Source organism: Pseudogymnoascus verrucosus (assembly GCF_001662655.1).
Source record: "Pseudogymnoascus verrucosus strain UAMH 10579 unplaced genomic scaffold scaffold_65, whole genome shotgun sequence".
In the NCBI taxonomy this organism is placed as follows: domain Eukaryota; kingdom Fungi; phylum Ascomycota; class Leotiomycetes; order Thelebolales; family Thelebolaceae; genus Pseudogymnoascus; species Pseudogymnoascus verrucosus.
The window spans coordinates 39,820-60,184 of record NW_017263716.1 but is presented as its reverse complement, the minus strand read 5'-3'; the positions used below and the strand labels follow the sequence as shown (position 1 = coordinate 60,184).

At 51.7% G+C, this 20,365-nt stretch overlaps 7 protein-coding genes across 7 annotated transcripts; 4 read left to right on the top strand and 3 right to left on the bottom strand.

Annotated features, from left to right (window-relative positions):
* Window positions 1–3,299: 3,299 nt before the first annotated feature.
* Window positions 3,300–5,452, bottom strand: VE01_09519 (uncharacterized protein). The gene is made up of 2 exons (XM_018278932.2): window positions 4,521–5,452; window positions 3,300–4,426 (listed from the first exon to the last, which is right to left on the bottom strand). Exons 1-2 carry the CDS (start codon window positions 5,011–5,013, stop codon window positions 3,696–3,698), a joined length of 1,224 nt encoding a protein of 407 aa, XP_018126027.1. The 5' UTR covers window positions 5,014–5,452; the 3' UTR covers window positions 3,300–3,695.
* Window positions 5,453–5,680: 228 nt separating this feature from the next.
* Window positions 5,681–6,797, top strand: QCR7 (Cytochrome b-c1 complex subunit 7). Its single transcript, XM_018278931.2, has 4 exons — window positions 5,681–5,883; window positions 5,971–6,079; window positions 6,147–6,200; window positions 6,257–6,797. Exons 1-4 carry the CDS (start codon window positions 5,768–5,770, stop codon window positions 6,347–6,349), a joined length of 372 nt encoding a protein of 123 aa, XP_018126017.1. The 5' UTR covers window positions 5,681–5,767; the 3' UTR covers window positions 6,350–6,797.
* On the bottom strand, window positions 6,798–7,337 carry VE01_10838 (uncharacterized protein). The gene has a single exon (XM_059464287.1). It carries the CDS (start codon window positions 7,270–7,272, stop codon window positions 6,952–6,954), a length of 321 nt encoding a protein of 106 aa, XP_059320270.1. The 5' UTR covers window positions 7,273–7,337; the 3' UTR covers window positions 6,798–6,951.
* Window positions 7,338–9,085, bottom strand: VE01_09517 (uncharacterized protein). The gene is made up of 4 exons (XM_018278930.2): window positions 8,633–9,085; window positions 7,775–8,550; window positions 7,587–7,724; window positions 7,338–7,527 (listed from the first exon to the last, which is right to left on the bottom strand). The coding sequence occupies exons 1-4, from the start codon at window positions 8,809–8,811 to the stop codon at window positions 7,385–7,387; spliced, it is 1,236 nt and encodes a 411-aa protein (XP_018125994.1). The 5' UTR covers window positions 8,812–9,085; the 3' UTR covers window positions 7,338–7,384.
* Window positions 9,086–9,299: 214 nt separating this feature from the next.
* MAG1 (3-methyladenine DNA glycosylase) lies at window positions 9,300–11,284 on the top strand. Its single transcript, XM_018278929.2, has 4 exons — window positions 9,300–10,233; window positions 10,302–10,654; window positions 10,741–10,863; window positions 10,961–11,284. Exons 1-4 carry the CDS (start codon window positions 9,574–9,576, stop codon window positions 11,019–11,021), a joined length of 1,197 nt encoding a protein of 398 aa, XP_018125993.2. The 5' UTR covers window positions 9,300–9,573; the 3' UTR covers window positions 11,022–11,284.
* A 2,619-nt stretch (window positions 11,285–13,903) lies between these two features.
* VE01_09515 (uncharacterized protein) lies at window positions 13,904–16,594 on the top strand. The gene is made up of 4 exons (XM_018278928.2): window positions 13,904–14,500; window positions 14,678–14,747; window positions 14,844–15,699; window positions 15,764–16,594. The coding sequence occupies exons 2-4, from the start codon at window positions 14,693–14,695 to the stop codon at window positions 16,053–16,055; spliced, it is 1,203 nt and encodes a 400-aa protein (XP_018125992.2). The 5' UTR covers window positions 13,904–14,500; window positions 14,678–14,692; the 3' UTR covers window positions 16,056–16,594.
* Window positions 16,595–18,566: 1,972 nt separating this feature from the next.
* Window positions 18,567–20,305, top strand: VE01_09514 (uncharacterized protein). The gene is made up of 2 exons (XM_018278927.2): window positions 18,567–18,920; window positions 18,967–20,305. The coding sequence occupies exons 1-2, from the start codon at window positions 18,690–18,692 to the stop codon at window positions 20,047–20,049; spliced, it is 1,314 nt and encodes a 437-aa protein (XP_018125991.2). The 5' UTR covers window positions 18,567–18,689; the 3' UTR covers window positions 20,050–20,305.
* Window positions 20,306–20,365: the final 60 nt, after the last annotated feature.

Below are 20,365 nucleotides of genomic sequence, written 5' to 3'. Positions count from 1 at the left end.
GACAGGGGTTATGCATGCTAGAAACCAACCCTCTCTCACGTGTCTTCTCTCTCACATATTTCATTATGTGATATCCGGGAAAAGCGGGAAATCAGATGTCATCTATTCTTCCATCTCGTTTTGCCATCCAGGTGGTCACATCAGCTATTGGTTGTGCTCAATTTCGCTCCAACAGCCATGATGGCCACGGTCACGTGGACCCCAGTTCTCACATCGCATCGGCTATCCCATCAACTCATCAACTCTCCCATCGACCTCAAAAATGGCCCACCACCACTACCGCCTCTGGTGACGGTCACCAAGAAATACCACCTCTTACTTATCTCATAGGGACACACATGTAGGCAGCGTGTATTTTAGAAGAATAAACCCCATTTCCCCCTCCTATCCTCTCTCTCATACCCACACCCCCGCCGACTCGCCCCCTTAATCAGCTCCAACACCGCCAGCCGCAGTCCCAATAGTTTTCATCCACCTCTCCTCTCTCTACCCGCGCTACAGCCGCGCCGGCCTCTACCTCCTCAGCATTGTCGTGTGCACCTCCCTTCCCCCCCCCCCATTATCGTGGCGGACACGTATCTCATCTTATAAATGGGGCAAGCAGTAATTGAAGTATGACAGGTCAAAGGGTCGCTGCTGTGCGAGTTATAAGGGGAAAGGGGAAAGGGGAACGGAGAAACGGGGTGGGGGGGCAAGAGGGTTTGTGACTGGGATTTACTACTGCCATAGAGAAAGGGGGGTATATACTGCTGTTATCTGCACGATATGGCTTTTAGCTCCTAATCACTGTCAGCAATAGCATCACCAATGAACACGAGTGGCTTTAAGATCACTCTTACCAACCCATCCACCACAACCGCCGTAGAGTCCACTATTATCATCCACCCCGCCCAGCACCAAACAGCGACGAGATAAACCAGCCGACAGCAAGACCCCAACGACAAGACTGACTACCAGTGACGAGAACTATACAACAGCGAGAACACCACGACAACATCACGCCTTCATCTTTACCGTCTCCAATTCGAAATTCGAAATTATAGATTCAATCTCTCTCGACTCCGCCTTCATCTCTGCCATCTCCAATTGAAATTTGAATTGTATATGCGATCTCTCTTGACTGCGCCAATCCTGTCCCAGGAAACTACTGACATCTGCTGCAAACCCAGCAACACTATCACTGAGGCAGCTGCTGAGAAATAGCTTCAAACAGCCGAACGCCCACCTTCCACGAATGGCTGTTCTCCGTGGCCGGGATCCCATGCATATATCACACTTCAGCCTTTGAGCAGGGACAACTGTGCGGTGAACTGCTCTATGCGACCTTTTGCTCCCCCGACTACAGCCCCGCCCAACACAGTACCTCATTATAAGGTGCGAGGTCCCGCAGCCATCGGCTGTGCGCTTCACTGAATCTTTACGTGACTGTGAAGATGCGCCCGCGTTGGTATGGTGGTAGCAGGGGTCAGCTTTCCCTGGTGATTTTATAGGTCGTCAGCTTGAAGCAGTTAGTAAACGGATGGGTACAAAAGAAGTCCAGGGCAGTATTATAATACTGTGGTAGATATCAAGGAGATGACACAGGAGTCAGATAATCGGCTGTATATCACCCGGCCATCCCATTCTCACAAGCTCTTGACCCCCCCCCCCCCCTTTCCCTTCAAGAGACCACTCCATTCTTCCCGCACCAGCAGAAACTCAGTCAATCCAGACACTCTTACCATCTTACAAGACATACCGCAGCCACCAGATAGTCGTCCTCCATAACCTCCCCAACCCCCTTTCCCCAGCGCTATCAAGGTAGATATCAGTCCAGCGAGAAAAACCAGATGACAACAAAAAAAACCCCGACGACAACACCGCATATCAGTGACAAGAACTCTCCAAGACAACAAGAACGCTCTGACAGCAAACTGTCCCCGCCTGGCACAGCACCTCGGTAGCGGTTGCGCAGATGATATGGGTACGATGCAGGATATACTGTACACAACAGCATCTATCCCGAGGGCATAAAAGCGACTGAGGAATGGATGGATCCTGATGACTCCTGATGGCTCTGGGTGGGAGGGGTATTTATATGAAAAAAAGGGGTAGTAAAGGTTATAGGGGCATAACACTAGATTCACAGAAAGCGAACCGTGTATCACCTGCCCATTCTTCATTCTCACAAGCTCTGCTCGACCCCCCGTCCCCCTCTCTCTTCAACCTACATCCATTCCATCCGCCCTGTACCACTGCCAAAGATAACCTCCACCCAGAGGACCAGAAGCGATTCTCAAATCACCCCCCTCAACCCCACCTCTCCATCCAAACCCACCTGAGCCAACCCCCAGCCCAAGCCCAAGCCCTGACTTAACGACATCAGAAGCCTCAAAATACAACCCAACCCCCGACAGAGGCGGAGTTGGGAGTCTCAGTCACAAACCTTTCTATTTTACAGGGAAAGCGTATCGGATAGTAGTAGCCGGGTCATCCCACCCCTCCTCAACGATCCCAAGCATAGATGATAACGCAGCGACACAAAACCCAACTGAACAGCAACTCGCCGTCTCCACAAAGAAAATAACTGACACCCGACAGACATATGGGTCGGCCGCGGAAGATCACAGTTAATTCCCCATTTGGAGCTCTGCCCTCATACAATATAGCACTTCGATGAGCCCCCATCGATCCCGTCGGGGACGTCTGAGATGACACCACTGTACCCATTAGGTGGTGAGATACTAGCGACGGGACAGCTGACGGCGGCGAGAATGACCAACGGTGACGGGACGCTGACGACGACAACACTACCCGCACAGCACCTCGACAGCGGCTGCATAGACGATACGCGTATGAAGCAAGTCGTACTCCTCGTGCTCGTTACGGTATCCACTATCCTCTTTGCTTTGTCTCTGCTAATAGCCGTGTTTTCCAGTACGGGCCATAATCCCATTGCGGCTACGATGGACTATATCGAAAGCCTTGTGGATTCGGCTTTCACTCAAGGAGTCTTCTGGAGGGGCGGTGGTGTCCTTTCATTGTTATGTCAGACGACTTATTGCTAACATATATATGAAAAGTACACACCAGCGTCTATCCCGAGTGCGTCGAAGGGGTTGAAGTAAGACTGACTCCTGGGGCTGCTTTGGGTGGTTCTGGATGGGCGGGGAAGGGGGGGGGGTTATTTATATGAAAAAAAGGGGATAGTAAAGGTTATAGGGGCGTATTGGAGTCACAGCGACAATAAAGTGTGTATCGCCCACCCATTCCCACAAGCTGCCCCATTCCCCACCCTCACTCACACTTACACAATTATATATTTTTATTTTTTATTTTTATTTCTTGGAGAACTTTCTATATATACAAACTTGGTCCCCTTAGCACATCACACACACAGATATTCCACCCTCTAGCAGCAGCAGCCCAAACCAAATGCGCTGCTGCTGCTGCCTATTTGTATCCCCACTCCTCCCCGGATCGTGTTTAAGCGTTTAAGCAGGACCACACATCCACCTCACCACCCGTCGCTACATGCAAGAGTGGAATGAACGCCAAAACCGCTGGTCATAGCCCGCCCGAAAATAGGCCCTCGCCACGCCGTATGTGTATCGAATCTCCCCCCATATCCCCTTTAGATATCTACATGTGTCCCATCCATACTTCCCCGGTATTGTATGTCCCAGATCCTGTCCCGCTGTGGTCAAAAAAATCTTTCATATCGCCGATTTCCTCTGCGCCTCCGAGCGCGTCTTCACGAGATGGCTCATCACATACTCGTATGTCAACATCGTCGTCGTAGCAGCAGGGACGGCACGCATCATATTCGTGCCCATCCCCGCGTAAAACGCGCGCCATCCCTCTTCTCTCAGGATCGTCTTGGCCGTCGTCACGATGCCCTTGTAACGGGGTAGGGCATTCTTCACCGCCGCGACCGGATTCGCCGGGCCTTCCGCAGTGAGGGGTTTGAAGGGAGCATATTCCGTTGAGGGTCCCGGAGCGAGTTTCCGCTGGGTCTGCAGCCGCGTCCGGATTACCTCGTGCGGGTACGTAGCGGAGCTAGCCATGATCTTGCTCAGTACACTAGCGGAGAGGATGCCTATCCACTGGGATTTCTTCTCTCCATCATGATGGACGCCCATGCCTTGGCCGGTGAATTTCTTCTTTAGAAACTCGTAGGCGGGGAACTGGACAGCGACGTGGGTGAGGCCGAGGAGGGCGGGGGTGAGGCCCGAGTAGAAGGAGAGGATGCCTTCGGTCTTGTACATCTTGCGGAAGGCGTCGAAGGTGTTGTCGTAGTGCCAGGGGGGCCGCGAGTCGTGCGATGACGAGGTCGCGCTTACTTGTGACATCAACCGGGTCTTGACGACCCAGATGGGGTTTGTGCAGAGCGTTGAGCACGACCCCGCGATGATCGAGGACCAAAAATTAGTTACGAACTCTGAACCTATTTGCACGGCGGTTAGCTCGGATCCCCGCGGAAACACAAGAACGCCCTCCTTCCCCCCACCAAAAAAACGAAAAAAAAAACCAGTACATACTGTCTGTAGTGGAAATATACGCCTTCGCCTTCCCATACACCGTAAACCACACAGCCCACGTAGGCAAATACCCCAAAATAATCGGCCCCAACCCTCTATACAACCCCCTCATCCCCTCCTCCGTCAGAATCACCTTCCCCGTCCCCAACATCCCATTATACACCGCCGCCTTCTGCGGGACCTTCAGCCTCGCCTGCGCCGCGCGGAACCCGCCCTGCGCCTGCAGCTTCGTCTTGATCACATCGAGCGGACACGTCACGATTCCCGACATGAAGCCGCCCGTCGCGCCCGCAAACGCATGGAACGCCGAGTCCGACCGGTCCGTGATGAACCGGTCCCAGGCTGTGGCGGGGACGTGGTCGTCATCGGCAGCGGTGGTGTCTCTGCGTGATGGCGCCGAGGCGCGGGGGAAGTGCTCGGGGAGGGGGGAGACGAAGGACTCGTGGGACCCGATCGGTGTAGGCGTGCTGGGGCGGTCGTGATCGTGAGGCATGGTGGAGGTGGATGGAGTAGCGGGGTGCAGCACTGCTGCTGCTGCTGGAGGAGATGCGCAGCTGAGCGGCCTCGTCGTCGTGGGCGAGGAGGAGTGGTTGGAAGAGGAGGATGCCCTGTCTCGTGCCTCGGTGTGCGGGGAAGACTCCCACGCAGCACGCCTGTGACACGGAGATTAATGGTTGTCGCAGGCCATTGACGTGGGGAGGTGGATTGGGTATTTGTGGTTATATTTAGTATGCGGAGAGCGGGAGTTGGTCCCTTGTTTTTTGGTTGTTCTGCGTGGACGGGTTGGTATAATTTGACAGGTGACGATATCAAAAATGTTGGGGGGTGAGTGAGAAAGGGCTTTGTATGGTCGTTTCCGGTGAAGCTGTGTCTCCGGGTTCCGTCGCTTGGTCTTGGTAGTTTACTTTTTGCTGTAGCGTACTGTATGAGCTTGTAGAGTGGGAAACAAGCAGGAAACAATGGGGTCCCTAGTCATGGATAAGAACGATTATCGGAAAATAACGGACGCCGATTGGTTACACCCACCAATTCTCGACTCCGTGGTATTACCGTAGTACATCACCCAAACCCCCCCAATCCACCACCCAAGAAATCCCGCGCTTACCCCTATCCAGTCTAGTCCCAAAATCCATCATCCGGAAGCTTTCTTTCGCCCGTGGCAAGTCAATCCACGACGACGACGACGAGATCCCTCCCCCACAGCGAAAAGAACATCATCCTCCATTCGACGACGACTGCCAGCAATCATGTCCCAACCATCCCTCGCGCCCTACGTGCTCAAGCGCCCCTTCCTCCAGCGCTTCCTCACCCCCTTCGCCAACTGGTACGCCAATGCCGCCGGCTACAGAAAGCTCGGGTTGAGGTAAGGAACTTCCCCGTCCCAATTGCCATCCCACGCCCCGGCCGGGTGTCATGGAGGGAGCAAGAAAACTAACAAGTTGTGCTGCAGAGCCGATGACCTCATCCCCGAGGAGTCCGACGTCGTTCTCCAGGCCATCAAGCGTCTCCCGCCCAAGGAGTCCTATGACCGCGTTTTCCGCCTCCGCCGCGCTTTCCAGGTACGCTCTCACCACACACCATAGTCAACTACCCATACATATCAGACCATACTGACACCACCCGCAGTGCTCGCTCTCTCACCAGCTGTTGCCAAAGGAGCAGCAGACTCCCCCCGAGGAGGTACATATGCGCCCTCGAATCGCCACGATATAAGGATGATAGCTGACACATAACAGGATACCCCATACCTCTCGCCCATCATCCGCGAGATCGAGGCTGAGCTGAAGGAGCGCGATGATTTGGATTCGCTGGTTGTGAAGCGCCGTTAAGTGTGTGGAGAGGAGGAGAGAAGTGTATAAAGGAAATAGAAGGGGTGTTTTTGGATGGGGAGGGTTAGAGGAGAGGCTGGCACTGTGGTGGAGGCCAGTGTTGTATTGTATCGGGTTGATCAGAGAGATTTTGAAGATATAGATGAATCAAACGATGTCGTTACAGAGTGGATGGAGTCGTGTGTGGGGGGGGGGGTGACTGGTGCGTGATGTTTGTTAACATGTGTTGTCTGGCTCACATGACGCATTGGTATATGGGATCACGTCCTATAACTAAACAGTGTTTACTCTATAATCTATTTCCTGTAAGGATGCTGGCCTTCAGTGACAATATTTATATTTTTGTTACAGCTCGACAGCAATGCTTACGAATTCCAGCAATCTCATTGGCTTTTGCCGCCAAGGAGACACTGCCCATATATACAATCTACAAAAAGTCACAAATGAGGTTCCAAATATTATTAGCCTTCCAATTACTTCACATTCTCTTCATCAGCATTCTCGTATAAACATATCTACAGAGAATGAGCGCCGAGCAAAACCACCCAGCACTACACAGGCTATGACCTCACCCCATCCCTAACGACAAAACGCAGCCATAGCTACACCCACGTCGTCAACCAAGCACCCCCCGAGAAAGTGAGAGAGAGAAAGAAGACAGGCCTCGCGCTAACACACCCCCCCAAAAACCAGCGCATCATCCATGAAGGCCCTCCCATCTCATCCGTCAAAATGTTATACACGCCAGCCAAGTAGAATGGTGACTCGAGTCTCTCATCCTCATGGCCTCGAGTCCCATCTGGTACGGTAGACATCCATCCCGCCATGCCCACTTCCAGTAATCCACCAGCCAGCAGCCAGCGAGGCCTGAGCCAGAGCGTCAAAAGTGCGCTCAAATCCGCCCAGTCAATGTCATTCTTCATTCTCTCATACAAACAGTCTTTTCCCCTATTATGTACAACTCCCTCCCCCCACCATCATCCCCTTGCCCCGGATTAAAAGTAAAATAAAAGACGAAGAAGAATAAAAAAAGTATTAGCGCGGCTTCTCCTCCGTGTCGATGTGCCAGACGACGTAGTTGGGGAGGCCGACGACTTCGTATTTCGCGCGCTTAGCCATCTTTGCGAAGCCCTCTGTCTCGGCTTGGTTTTCGAAGGCGTAGCAGGGGAAGTTGATGCCTGTGGTGGGTGTTAGGATATGCGTGCTTCCTGCCAAGTCAGAGGGAGAGGGGACGTACCAGACTTGTGGACATCAGCTTTGACGACAATATTGACGCCTCCAATGCCATCGAGCTGCCACTCGACGTCCTTGTCTTCGCGATAGTCGCCTTCTGTCGTCATATACCGCCTGCCAGTATCATAATGGTCCTTGTAACCTATCCCCAATCAGCCTTGCCCCTCACATACATAATCACACACAACATACCTTCCACAAGAATATCATCCTTCGCCAACTTCGCCGCCAGCTTCCTCCCCTTATCCGTCTCAATCCACGAATTATAATCAAACCTTCCCTCCACATCCACCATCTTCCCATCCACCTCCTTATACCGATGGAACCAGATATTCGGCACAATCACATCCTTGTCATGCGCAATCAGGTCCTCCAGGATCTCCGGCGCGCTCTCCACAATATCCGCGTCCCGCCAGTACACCCACGAATGCTCGGGTTTCATCGTCGCATACAGCAGGTAGTTGCGCGCCCGCGCCATCGACTTCCGCCGCGGCGCCTGCGCCTCGAACCCATGTCGGTCGGCGACGTCCATGCCTACTATCTCATCGGCGCCGAAGTCCTTCTCGATGATCGTCACGCTGTTGAAGGACACGCTGTCCTGGTGCTTCTGGATGCGTTCCAGCTCCTTGGAGAGAACGGCGAGGGTGTCGTCTGTAGAGTCGCCGACGAGGAAGCCGAGGTCGATGAGGTGGTGGGGGTAGGTGAGTTGGGAGATGAGGTCGAAGTATTTGCTGAGGTAGGCGGAGGCGTCGCGGAGGGGCGTGAGGAGGAGGACGCGCTCGTTGTTGGCGGCTGCGGTGGGGGTGGAGGTGAAGGTGTTCATGTCGATGCGTTGGATGGTGGAGGAGTTGATGGTGATGGGGGCGTGGTGGTTAAACAGCACCGGCGTCTGGAGGTTGCGTGTCCACTCGCTGTACTCGTTCGACGACATGTCCATGGGCGACTTGGACGGTCCCCAGCAGTAAAACCTATTCCCATCTCATCAGCAGATGTTCCTATTTTTGGTCTTCAAAGGGGGCATAATTTAAGAATCGCGCTATCACCACTTACCTCTGCATATCCGCCGCCGAAGCCCGAATACTCCTCCATGTCAAAAGCACAACCCCAAACAGCGCAACTCCAAGCAGAAACCTCGTCCTCGTAACAAACACCCACACCGCGCGCGAGGGCGGGAAGCGGGAGCGCGCCGACTTCCACGTCGTCGTCGCGCCGCCTTTAGGGAGGAGCATTGGGTTGGTTGGAGCGGGTCGCCCGCGGCGAAACGAAGGAAGGGGGTGTCGTGGCTGAACGAGGGGTCCTTTTTGATGCAAGGGGTAGTTATGGTGTGGTTATAATGTAGCTGCGATGGGGGGTTTTTGTACGCCGCGATGGAGCAGGCGTGTGATATAAAATTGAAGTAACGACCGTTGGGGGGATTGGGAAATGAATTGATGACGAACTTTCTTGTGTGCTGTGCTGTGCTGTGCTGGGCGAGGCTGTCACCCTTGAACGAATGTAATGATGCCAAGCGCTCGATTTGATGAATTCGAGACGAGGCTACTGTATGTATGTAGTAGCGCGGAGTGTAGGGTGGCCTCGAGCCGCAGCTGCTGCAGAAGAAAGTACGTACCAGTCTGTGGTATCGGTGGTCGTATCAATCATAAGCGAGAGGATGATAAAGCCAACTGAAAAGAGTTCCCTCAAGCTTCCAGATGGACAATCTACCGAATATATATAATAACTATGTAATGTATGAAAGCCTTCGTCCAACGTTGTACAATACAGAAAACAAATCTTCAACAAACAGCTCCTGCAGAATTCCCCATTACACAGACACAGAACCTACCCGTGATCCCTGTTGACCCATCATCGCGCCTGCCCCCTAGAGCAAGGGACTCCGGTTCCCCCACGTTATTACCCAACGGCGTTGTCTCATTTCAAATCACGCCCTTTCGTGTCCTTCTCGCTCACGCAATCACGTGAACCAATCTCCCCACCTCATCATCAAGGTAATGCACCGCGTCCATCTTATCACCATCCGCCAATCCTCACTCGCAGCAATGGCAACGCGTCGTTCCAGCCGTTTGAGCGCGGCGAGCAATCTTGTGCCCAAAAATGAGGCTCCTGCGGCCGTCGTGGCACCGCCTAAGAACTCGAGGAAGCGCAAAACCCCAACCGCTACCACCACCTCGACCGATGATGAACCCACCTTACCTCCCCCTTCGACGCCAAAACGCAAGACCGCTCGCACCACAGCTCCCCACCCCCCGTCTACTCCAGCAGGAATCAACGAAATGGCCGGCGCCTCGCGCCCCCTCGAAACCCTGCACCCACCTCACGCAGCGCTCGACCGACTCGCCGACCCATTCGGCACCAACGCAGCTGTGATATCTCCCCTAACATCGCGGTTATTCGCTGCGAAAGCTACGGTTGATGCGTCGCCCGTTAAGGGGTTTGCAGGTCGATTAGGGGAAGGGACGGGGCTGGGGCCGGGGGGAGGGAGGTTGACGACGGGGAATATCCTACAACAGGCGCTTGATCATTTGGTCAAGGTTGAGCCGAAGTTGAAGATTGTGGTTGAGAAGCATCATTGTAAGGTTTTTTCGAGGGAGGGGTTGGCGGAGGTGGTTGATCCGTTTGTGAATTTGACGAGTGGGATTATTGGACAGCAGGTGCGTTTTCCTTCCTTTTATCAAGATTGGTTGAGTTGAGTCGAAGTGAGCTTGCTAACGACACCCAGGTCTCCGGCGCAGCGGCAAAGAGTATCAAAGCCCGCTTCGTCGCCCTCTTCAACGCCACCGAACCCGACGCCTCCCTCCACGTCTTCCCCACCCCCTTAGCCGTCTCCACCACCTCCCTCGAAACGCTACGCACAGCAGGCCTCTCGCAGCGCAAAGCGGAGTACATCCAAGGCCTTGCCGAGAAATTCGCGAGCGGGGAGCTGACGGCGGAGATGCTGGTGGAGGGGGCGTATGAGGAGGTGTTTGAGAAGTTGATTGCGGTGAGGGGGCTGGGGAAGTGGTCGGTGGAGATGTTTGCTTGTTTTGGGTTGAAGAGGTTGGATGTTTTTTCGACGGGGGATTTGGGGGTGCAGTGAGTTATATCCTTCTGTTTTTTTTTGGCCCAGGGAAAGGGGGAAGGAAAGGGGTTCATGTGATGGGGCGCTGACAGAGAAATAGGAGAGGCATGGCATCCCTCGCCGGCCGGGACATCTCGAAACTCAAAGCCAAGGGAGGGGGGAAGTGGAAATACATGTCCGAAAAAGATATGCTAGAGATGGCCGAGAAATTCGCGCCGTATAGGTACGTTTACTATTCTATATACTCTGTATACCGAAAGAGTATACGAAAAAAAAAACAAGAAGAAAAAACGTGTGCCCTTACTAACGCTGTTACGCAGGAGCGTGTTTATGTGGTATATGTGGAGAGTAGAGGATGTCGATACTGCCGTGCTTGAATGATTAGTGTTTTAGGTGGCTGACGACTGTCTGTGTTTGATAGATGTTTTAGGTGGCTGACTGACGACTTATGTGTGGTTTTTGATACGATACCCTGAAATATTATAAATCCCCCAAAAATATATATATATGTGTGTGTTTTAGGGGTTTGGGTATGTGGTTTACTTACGTATTTTTTTGCTCAGGGAGCGATATGTATGGTAAGAGCAGTTGGATGTCTAGTCACCGGTGTGTAAAACGTATAAAAAAAGTAAATAAAAACTTGAGAAATATAAATTTTCATTACCTGAAATCATAAATGCTTCATAAATACCATATTTAGAAAGTCTCAGGCGTAACCACATAACCCCCCTTACCCATACCTCAAATATAGGCCGGCACGTAGTTCCCAAAGCAGACCCCACCGCCTCCCCTTTCCCTTGGTATGCACAAACATAAACGCCATGCCGCCCGTGCTGAAATAGCATCACCACCGCCGTAAAGCCTAGAGCTCGGCTTGCACGCATCATGCAGTAACCGGTTCCGGCGTGCTCTAATGGCGTCCAATCCAATCCACTTCACTCCCGTCTAGTCCAGTCAATTCAATCTAGTCCGGCCTAGTCAATTCAATCCATATAGAACCCACAGTCCAGCCAGCATCTATTAAAAACCCACAATCTAGCATCTCCACCAGCGCATCTCGCATCCCGCATCACCAGCAACAACCGCCACCACCACCACAACCACCCAGCACACACAAAAATCCTCACAGATCGCTACAAGTCCTGTCCCAGCAGTGGCGCCTAACCCCTGTCTCTTCTCTTCACCAAGTAAAGTTGTATGTACCCCGAAGTACCCGTCCCGCGCGCCCCCAAATCTCACGATTGCACATCCGTCCCCCGCGCTAGGCGAGAGGCGGTTAGCGGGAGTTAGCAGGGGGAATGAAGATTGGCGGTGGTGGTGGAGTAAGATTGCGATTGATGGTGGTGCTGCGGTGATCAACGGGCGGGAATAATGGGATTTGTTTGGGGGGATATTGATGAGATATGGAGATGGAGTTATCGGTGATGAGGGGGGTGATCGTAACTTGAGGACGACGACGATGATAATGAGGTGATTGCGGTGAGTGATCGGGAGGTGGGAGATGAGAGATTTCGCCGCGGGGAGGATACATAAATACCTATTTTGGGTAAATTGCCAGCCAGCGGATAGCCCAGCCTGGCCTGGATGTACGTTCTACTGGCGAAATTTGCTTTGCTCCTACCTGCTGCACTACGCCGCCCACCGACCGCCGCGGCAAATTAGAAAAGAAGTCATCAATTAATTAGTAGAGTGCCATTTCGATAAATCGAACAATGCGTCGTGTGCGTGCGTTGCGTGCGTTCGTCTACAATTAGATAGATCCCCGCATGTCGTATTTTACAGCACCACTACACCAACACCGCAGTGTGGCGTCCTGAGGTGACATCAGAGGCGATGTATGGAGGCGTTCGTGTTTATTTATGTATGCACTAAACCAACGACGTATACGATGGGCTACAGCTGCCCAGCTCCGTGTCTCACCGGCTCCCGCGGCGCCGCGGCGGTGGTGGCGATACAATAGCGATGACATAGCTTTCTTCTGCCCGAGGCGAGTCGTAAGTAGATAGATGGCTGCTGCCGTGTTGACAGACACATGACATCCCGGCGACAGCTGTTTCCGACCACACTGCCAACTGTCAGTAACGCTGTCGTTGATTTGGCAGCATCGAAGATCAGTGTATCCCTCCCCCCCTCGCCGTGTTTCATAACACCGCGCATCCTGTTTCGCTGTACTGTACAGTCGAGTCGGGATTGCGCATGCAGTAGTTTTGGATGGGGGGATGGAGGGATGTACACCCTCTGTACTCTCTGTATAGGCGGCTTGTACTGTGGTACGAGCACATGACTGGATGGTGAGGGCCAGCAGGGGAAGGAGAGAGATGGAAGCTTGTTTCTTGGTGGGAGTTTTTGCGGTGATGGGGCCATGGTACAGCTGGTCATGGTATGGTTTGGCTGGTGGAGGTGGAGGTGGTGGAGGTGGTGGTGCAGTAGTGGACGGGTGGGTTGTTGTGTGGCTGCATGATTTTTGGGATTTGTGGGTTGGTGGTGTTTGGTGGTGGGGATGGAGATATTTGCTGCAGATATTGCTGATTTTTTGGAATGGAGAACGGGAACCAGGCACAACAGCCACAGCACAACCAGTTCTTTTGAGGGTTTGTTTTCGGCGAGGCTAGTTTTCGGGATGGTCTGATGGGTGTCGGGATGGGCGACGGTGCTAACGGAGCGGGTGCTAGAGGGTTGGTTAGTTGGAGATGGTTGGGGATTGATAGAGATTGGTAGAGAGATTGGTGGAGTAGAGAGCAGAGCAGAGATTGGGAGAATACAGCAGCAGAGATTGGTAGAGAGATAAGTTGCCAAAAGCAGGTTTTTGGAGGTTGGTTATGCTGGGGATGGAGATGGTGTTGAACCCTCTTTGTACTGTACCTGCCCTTGACTTCCTTTATTTAGGATGGTGGTGGTAGTGGGATTGGGATAGTAGGATAGTGGGATTGCCCTGGTGTTGATTCTGCTGTAGAGTTGCCCTTTATTTAGGATGGTGGAAGTAGTGGGAGAGAGGGTTGTCTGCACAAAAGCAGTTTACAACCACAGTATGGGGCTTTGTATGGGGCTTTGTATGGAACTTTGTATGGGACTTTGTATGGGAACTTTGTATGGCATTTTATGGCATTGTATGGTGTTGTGCATAGCATTGTTGTATGATTCTGTATAACACTGTGGATATCTTCTGTATAAATGACCATAAATCACCATAAATCACCACTGGAGACTCGCCCACAACAGGATTTTCCCCGTTGTGTAGCTCCAAGTATCTCCATCGTCCCTCTCTGGTACTTGGTACTGCCACCTCCACTTCTACTACACTCTACTGCCACTATACTGCTCTCAGCATCCACTAGTACCTCATCCTACCTCTATCGGTACCTGACTACACACCCACACCCGCAGCCAATTTCCTCGTACCTGAACTACCTTGTTGTGGTGTCTTGCTATGTCTTGGTTTACCTTGGCCTCGTCGTCGCTCCCTCGCTCTTTCCCTCCTCCCACTCCTCCCACTCCTCCCACCACCCATTCCCAGTTCGTTACTACTGTTACTGCCTGTCTCCACTGTCCCAGACTCTTCCCCTTCTCGTCTCGTCTCCCCTTCATCTTCTCGCCTCCTTCCTTCCTTCCAAGCCAACTATTCTATCTGCAGCGACTTCGTCCGTCCTGCGACTTCCTCTTTTATTTGTGAGACTCATTCACAAGACATTCGTTTAATTACATACCCGTCTTCAGCTCTTTCTTCCCACAGCTTCAATTCTCCAATCCGCCTTCTTCCAATCTACTCTATCCCGAGTTTATTTTATTCGCTGTACCACACACAGCCCATATACTTTCCCGGTCTAGCAGATAGACAAAAGTAATCAACTTTCCATCAAAAGGTATTATTCCAGAACCCCCAGATCGAACCCACGAATACCTTCATCATCGACATCAACATCACCTCGCGCCGCTGCCATCCTCCGAATCAATCCGTCGACGCGCCATCACATTCCCGTCGCTATCCGCAAAACACAATTTTACACCTCAATTGAACCACACAACTGACACTTCCTCAGTATCCTTCCTTCACAATGCTCGTCAACTACTTGGTGCCGGCCCTCGCGGTCCTCGGCATGGCCACTGCCGGTTAGTTTTTCTCTACAATTCCTTAAAGGGGCAGAATCTTCACATTGAAGGTTATGTCACCGGTCAAAGCAATTTACTAATTGGACCTCTCTACAGCTCCCACAAACCCCGCCTGCAAGCAGACAACGGTGATCATCAGCAGCCAGTCCGATGCTGATGCCCTTGCCGGTTGCACGACCTTCACCGGTAACATCCAGATCTCCAAAGATGTCCCATCCGGAGGCATTGCTCTCAACGGCATCCAACAGCTCAACGGTGACTTGATTGCCAACCAGGCCGTCAAGCTGACTGCCCTTTCCGCCACCTCGCTCGGCTCCATCAGCGGAACCATCAAGTTCACCAGCTTGACCACCATGTCCAGCCTCGAGTTCCCATCGCTGTCCCAGGTCGGCGCCATCTCGTGGACGACCCTCAATGCTCTCCAGGCGCTCACCTTCACCACCGGTGTCACCAAGGCCAAGTCCGTCTTCATCACTGATACTGCCCTGACCAGCCTCGATGGTATCAACCTTGCCACCGTCGACAGCTTCGAGATCACCAACAACGCCTACCTCCGCAAGATCGAGACCCAGGTTGGCAACATCTCCCAGGCGCTCATCATCAACAACAACGGCCCCAACCTGGAGCTTACCTTCCCTAACCTGATCTGGGCCTTCAACATGACCGTCCGCAACGTTTCCAGCCTCAGCATCCCTTCCCTGAAGGTTGTCAACTCCACCTTTGGTGTCTACGGATCCTACATGGAGTCGGTTATGGCCCCCAACTTGACCAAGGTCGGAGGTGACGTTGCTTTCGTTGCCGACTCTTCGTTGACCAACATCTCCATGCCGCTTCTCCAGACCATCGGAGGTGGTCTCTTGATCGCCAACAACAGCAAGCTTCTGGACATCACCGGATTCCCGGCCCTCAAGAGCGCTGCTGGTGCCATCTCCATCTCCGGAAACTTCACCAAGTATGTCCTTCCTGCACGCCTACTAACGTAAATGACACAATGCTAACATTCTTTTCTCCCCCAGGGCTGCCTTCCCCGCCCTCGCCGATGTCCAGGGTACGTTCAACGCCCAGACCTCTGCCAACTTCTCCTGCAACGACTTCAACAAGCTCCACGATGCCCAGGTCGTCAAGGGTGACGTCTTCTGCCAGGCCCAGAGCGACAACGTCCAGACCACGCTCTCCGGATCCACCAGCGGCCAGACCGACAGCGGTTCCGGAAGCAGCGACTCTACTAAGGATGCCGCTGGCAGCCTCAAGGTCTCAAGCGTCTTCGTTGTCGGCATGGCTGTCCTTGGTGGTCTTCTCGCATTGTAAATGTAGCTAGTGTGTTTTTTTCATGAGAGAGAGAGAGAGATACGAGTGGAAAGTTTTGAGGAGAGGAGAGGAGAGGAGGGCGTTTTGTCGTCGTTGTGGTTTTTTTTTAACTTTGTGATTAGTAGTGCAAGTCGAGCTAGACAAAGACATAATATGTTACGACCTCTTCATCGTGGGACCTTATTGAGCGCGTTGTGGGGGGAAATGGTGATGGATAATGGAGGGTGACTTGAGAATTATCTGTCTTTTTGCTCTCGCTACTTGACTTGCTGTGCTTTTAGGACTCGTTGCTCTGGGGGTCTATCATTTTTTTTTGTGCATGCCTGCTTAACTTGACATTCGCTCTGCTCTAGTGGTTTAATGGTTGGTGGGATGGATGGATGATTGTGCTGTGGCATCTTTTCTTTGCAACGATTTTTGTTGTGATTGCTCTGGGTGGGTGATGAGGAGGAGGAAGAAGAAGAACGGAGGGTAGTTGTGAGGGATGAAGGTGCGAGGGAGGTAGGGGGGAGAAGGAAGGGAGAAAAAGAGGAAAGGGGGTTAGCTGGGTGGGTGGGAGAATTGCATAACCATTCATTCATTCATTCATTCATGGTTGACGTTTTTTGTTACTGACTTGATAACAGCTCTCGCTTGCGCCTGTGTGGGAAGTTGTGATGATGTATGGGTGATACACAGTTCGTCATCTCTAACTCCCATACTCCTCCCCCTCTACACACAACCCCTTCTCCCCATTTTCATATAAATACCCCCGCCGCCCCCCCTCCTAGATCATATAGAACCACCAGGAGTCGCGGACCCTTCGCAGGGGCGCGCACCGTGTCTCTGTTTACGTCTGGCTCTGTGGGGCGTGTGTGTGTAGTAGTAGTATAACATGCAAGGACGAGAATGATGAGCTGCAAGAGGACAGCGGAGATGATTATAGACCACAAGAGAATGATAGCGGAGACGAGGAGGACGAGAGCGACGCTCCCCCGGCAAGGGATGACGACGAGGAAGAAGAGGACGACGCTGGATACGGAAGTGGTGATCTGTTGCATTCAGACGTTGAGGAGGAAGGTGATGAATCTGATATCGTCTACGTAACCGGTGGTGGGGTGCTGTGCTAGGTGGGGGCTGTTGTCGCGACGTTCTTGTTGTCGGGGTTGGTGTTGCTGTCACTGGTGGGCTGGCTGTTTTGTCGGTGGGTTTCTGGCTGTCGTCTGGGGGGTTTTTTATGTATTATCGGGTATCATGGGAGCGTTGGGCTGGGGGAGGGAAGGAGGAGGAGTATGGGGGATTGTGGCGGGGGAGGGGTGGATTGTATGGCTGGGTTGGTTAGGTTTATCTGAGAGCCGCTGCTGTTCCTTTGCTAGTACAGGAAGGATGGAATGTTAATAGATGTTGAAGGGTAGTGGTCGGGGGGATGGAGGAGTAGTTTAGGGAATTACATGATAATTCATGAATGGCCTTTTTTTATTATAAATGTTGTATGATATTGTTAGAAGTTGTATATGATAAACTCGTGATAATGTGACTTTTCTGGATTTACGATTCCCACAACGACGACTTACCTTCCCATAGAGATGCTAGCAAGTGCTATATAGGCTATTCATTGTCCGCAGCGAGTTTGCCAGGAACCCCTCAAAAAAGCTCAAGGTGAGCGACATCAAGGAAGTCTAACAACAGGTTCGCCTCACGTTCGCAGGGATAGACGCGGGACTTAACGAGCTTAAACGGAAACGAGGCGCTGAGGAGGGAGGTAACCAGCCACCCGCAAAACGGTAGTGAGATGCCGTGCTGCCGTTGGGGACGTTCTTGTTGTCGGAGAGTTCCTGTCACTGATGGGCTGTCTTGTCGTTGGGTATCTCGCTGTCGACTGGGTTTCTCACTTGCTCTATCATCGATCCTGGGATCGTCGGGGGGGGGGGGGGCACTCCTCTGCCACCATCCCCCTAAACCGCTAGGTCTGCAACCTTCTGCAACCAACACCCCTGCTTCTACTTTAAATTCTTTGACATTGGTAAGTATACCGTGGTGTTCTCTTCTTCCTCTTCTTTATATACTATGTGGCCTGTGGTAGGAGTAGAATTTGCGCCAGGGCGGGGGATGCAGAGGACTGGGTTCGACACTTGTAACATCGCTATGTTAGGGCTTGAGCTGTGGGGCCCTTCTGGTGGCTCCAACTGGGTTGGCTGGGTTGATTTGAGAATCACTTCTATTTCCCTAGGAACCTATCTTCGGCGGTAGTGCAGGGCGGGTGGGATGTGGGTGGAGGGTGTTAGGAGAGTGGAGAGCGGGGAGGTGATATCGGCATGATCAGCAAGCAGAATAGCGATTCTTAAGCGTTTTTATATTTAGATCTAGTAGTACCATAAGTAAAACATATATATATATATATATTTAAAAAAATAGCCGTACAGTTGAATGTCTCTGCGAGAAAGGTGTGTTCTGGCGAAATGTGTAGGGGGAATGATTGGCTAGCCACTTTGTCAATAGCCGCCGTGAACAGGACAAGGCACAACATTTCAGCTCTGCCCCATTCACCGGAAGTTGGACATCATACACGGGGAAAGATCTGTCCCTCTGATATTTGGAAGTCTCCCGACTCGTGGTAATTCTAACTACGGGTTAATAACTTTCATAAACCTTAGGATGGTCGAACTACTTTTTATTTCGCTTGAAGTCGCTGATTTACTCGCCAGGACTGCTGTTCGAGCCTTCAAGCTATTTATGTTATATGGGCTTTCTAGCATACCTCTTTTACTCTTTGGAAGTCGCGCTACATGGCGAATAGAAGCGCAGGTTATAGGCCAACTCAAAGAGGAGGATGCGATGACTTTCAAGAAATCGATCCTTGATGAATGCACTATGATTGCAGTTGCTGTTTGTATATCTATTATCGTTGTGGGACTCCACTAACATCAATTAGGCAGCTATTGTGGCCCAAATTGCTATTACGGGATTGTCATTAGATTCTTTAAGCCAGACTCATTGGGTTGCTCGAGGAGCTTTTGTGCTTAGCCTAACGACTTCTCTCATGGCAGTCTACTATGCCACTACCCAGCAACGCATGTTGGGACGGTTACTTCAAGCAGAACAAGTGAGGCTTTGGATTCGTGGGGGTAGACGTATCATGGATACCGGGAGGCTCGTTCCTTCTTTGGGTGAAATCGCCCAAAAAATCAGTAATAAATTCGAACGCCAATCCATGATTGGTGAACAAACTCGCGCTGAACATCAAGCACAACTTGAAGCACGCCTACCTAGGACAGAAGACGCTCGTCCTAGTGACCAGAGGGATCTTATTTTCCTCGAGAAGTTCTATTACTATTCTAACCTTTTACTTGGGCCGCTGGCTCGGTTTATGATATATACTGCAGTTGGGATACGTCTCGACTTTATACCAAGCGATCCCGACGACTTCAACCCAACTGAGAGAGATCGGAGGAATTTCAAAAGAAGCATCATCAGCCAGTGCTTCACTCCTAGCGCAGCCTCCGTAATCACAGTTTCGGCTCCTCAAATGCTCCTCACAACCTCGCTTTGCTCCCTGCTGATTGGCTTCGGTATATATTTTGGGTTCCGCTGGACCAAAAGCCTCGACCAGACTGCTGGCCTAAACGACAGCCGGAACGTGTTCATCACATATATCACTAGCTTGGTAATTTCTATTCTCGTATATTCGATCTCCCAGCTCTTCCAGGATGATGACAAGCGTCCTGAACTTGCGATTATGGAAGGTTACCTCAAGGAGTATGCGGAGAACAATCCCGAAATAGTGAATAAATGGGGTGTTAGGGCTGAAATTGTTGAAGGAGTATTGAATTTCCATTCTATAGAGGCTCAGAGCTATAGAGGAACTTCGTCTGAAACAGAGCAGAATCCTCAAGAGAATGGGTCTCTATACTCATTAGGGATTGAACTTGGGAATCTTCCTGCAGTGGAAAGGAGTGCTAGTGCCGAAATTGTTAAAGGAGTGGAGGCTCAGAGCTCTAGAGGAACTACATCATAAACATAAATAGAGCAGAATCCTTAAGAGAATGGATCCTATACAGCAGGGATTGAACCTGAAGGTCTCCCTGCAGTAGAAAGACGCCGAACAAATCGACGAGATAATAAAATTCATGCCGAAACAAGCGCATGTGCAGTATTAAGAAGATGCCAACATCATCGGCCCCTGGAAGTAGTCGTTATAATTAACTCGGTGAATCGTTAGAAATGGCTTCTCTCCACGAAGTTGTAGAGCGCTAGAAGGATAATAAGCACGTAATTGTAAATAGCTCTCTGGGGAGAACGGCCTCTCTACTCTGTGCTATTCATGAATGTCT

Coding starts and splice junctions, on each gene's coding strand:
- VE01_09519 (XM_018278932.2), bottom strand. CDS start 5,013: ATGCCTCACGATCACGACCGCCCCAGCACGCCTACACCGATCGGGTCC. Junction 4,427..4,520: donor GTATATTTCCACTACAGACA/GTATGTACTGGT, acceptor CCGTGCAAATAG/GTTCAGAGTTCGTAACTAAT.
- QCR7 (XM_018278931.2), top strand. CDS start 5,768: ATGTCCCAACCATCCCTCGCGCCCTACGTGCTCAAGCGCCCCTTCCTC. Junction 5,884..5,970: donor TACAGAAAGCTCGGGTTGAG/GTAAGGAACTTC, acceptor GTTGTGCTGCAG/AGCCGATGACCTCATCCCCG. Junction 6,201..6,256: donor AGCAGACTCCCCCCGAGGAG/GTACATATGCGC, acceptor GACACATAACAG/GATACCCCATACCTCTCGCC.
- VE01_10838 (XM_059464287.1), bottom strand. CDS start 7,272: ATGAAGAATGACATTGACTGGGCGGATTTGAGCGCACTTTTGACGCTC.
- VE01_09517 (XM_018278930.2), bottom strand. CDS start 8,811: ATGCTCCTCCCTAAAGGCGGCGCGACGACGACGTGGAAGTCGGCGCGC. Junction 7,725..7,774: donor GGATGATATTCTTGTGGAAG/GTATGTTGTGTG, acceptor GATTGGGGATAG/GTTACAAGGACCATTATGAT. Junction 7,528..7,586: donor AGCTGATGTCCACAAGTCTG/GTACGTCCCCTC, acceptor CACCCACCACAG/GCATCAACTTCCCCTGCTAC.
- MAG1 (XM_018278929.2), top strand. CDS start 9,574: ATGCACCGCGTCCATCTTATCACCATCCGCCAATCCTCACTCGCAGCA. Junction 10,655..10,740: donor ACGGGGGATTTGGGGGTGCA/GTGAGTTATATC, acceptor ACAGAGAAATAG/GAGAGGCATGGCATCCCTCG. Junction 10,864..10,960: donor GAGAAATTCGCGCCGTATAG/GTACGTTTACTA, acceptor GCTGTTACGCAG/GAGCGTGTTTATGTGGTATA.
- VE01_09515 (XM_018278928.2), top strand. CDS start 14,693: ATGCTCGTCAACTACTTGGTGCCGGCCCTCGCGGTCCTCGGCATGGCC. Junction 14,748..14,843: donor CCTCGGCATGGCCACTGCCG/GTTAGTTTTTCT, acceptor ACCTCTCTACAG/CTCCCACAAACCCCGCCTGC. Junction 15,700..15,763: donor ATCTCCGGAAACTTCACCAA/GTATGTCCTTCC, acceptor TTTCTCCCCCAG/GGCTGCCTTCCCCGCCCTCG.
- VE01_09514 (XM_018278927.2), top strand. CDS start 18,690: ATGGTCGAACTACTTTTTATTTCGCTTGAAGTCGCTGATTTACTCGCC. Junction 18,921..18,966: donor GCACTATGATTGCAGTTGCT/GTTTGTATATCT, acceptor AACATCAATTAG/GCAGCTATTGTGGCCCAAAT.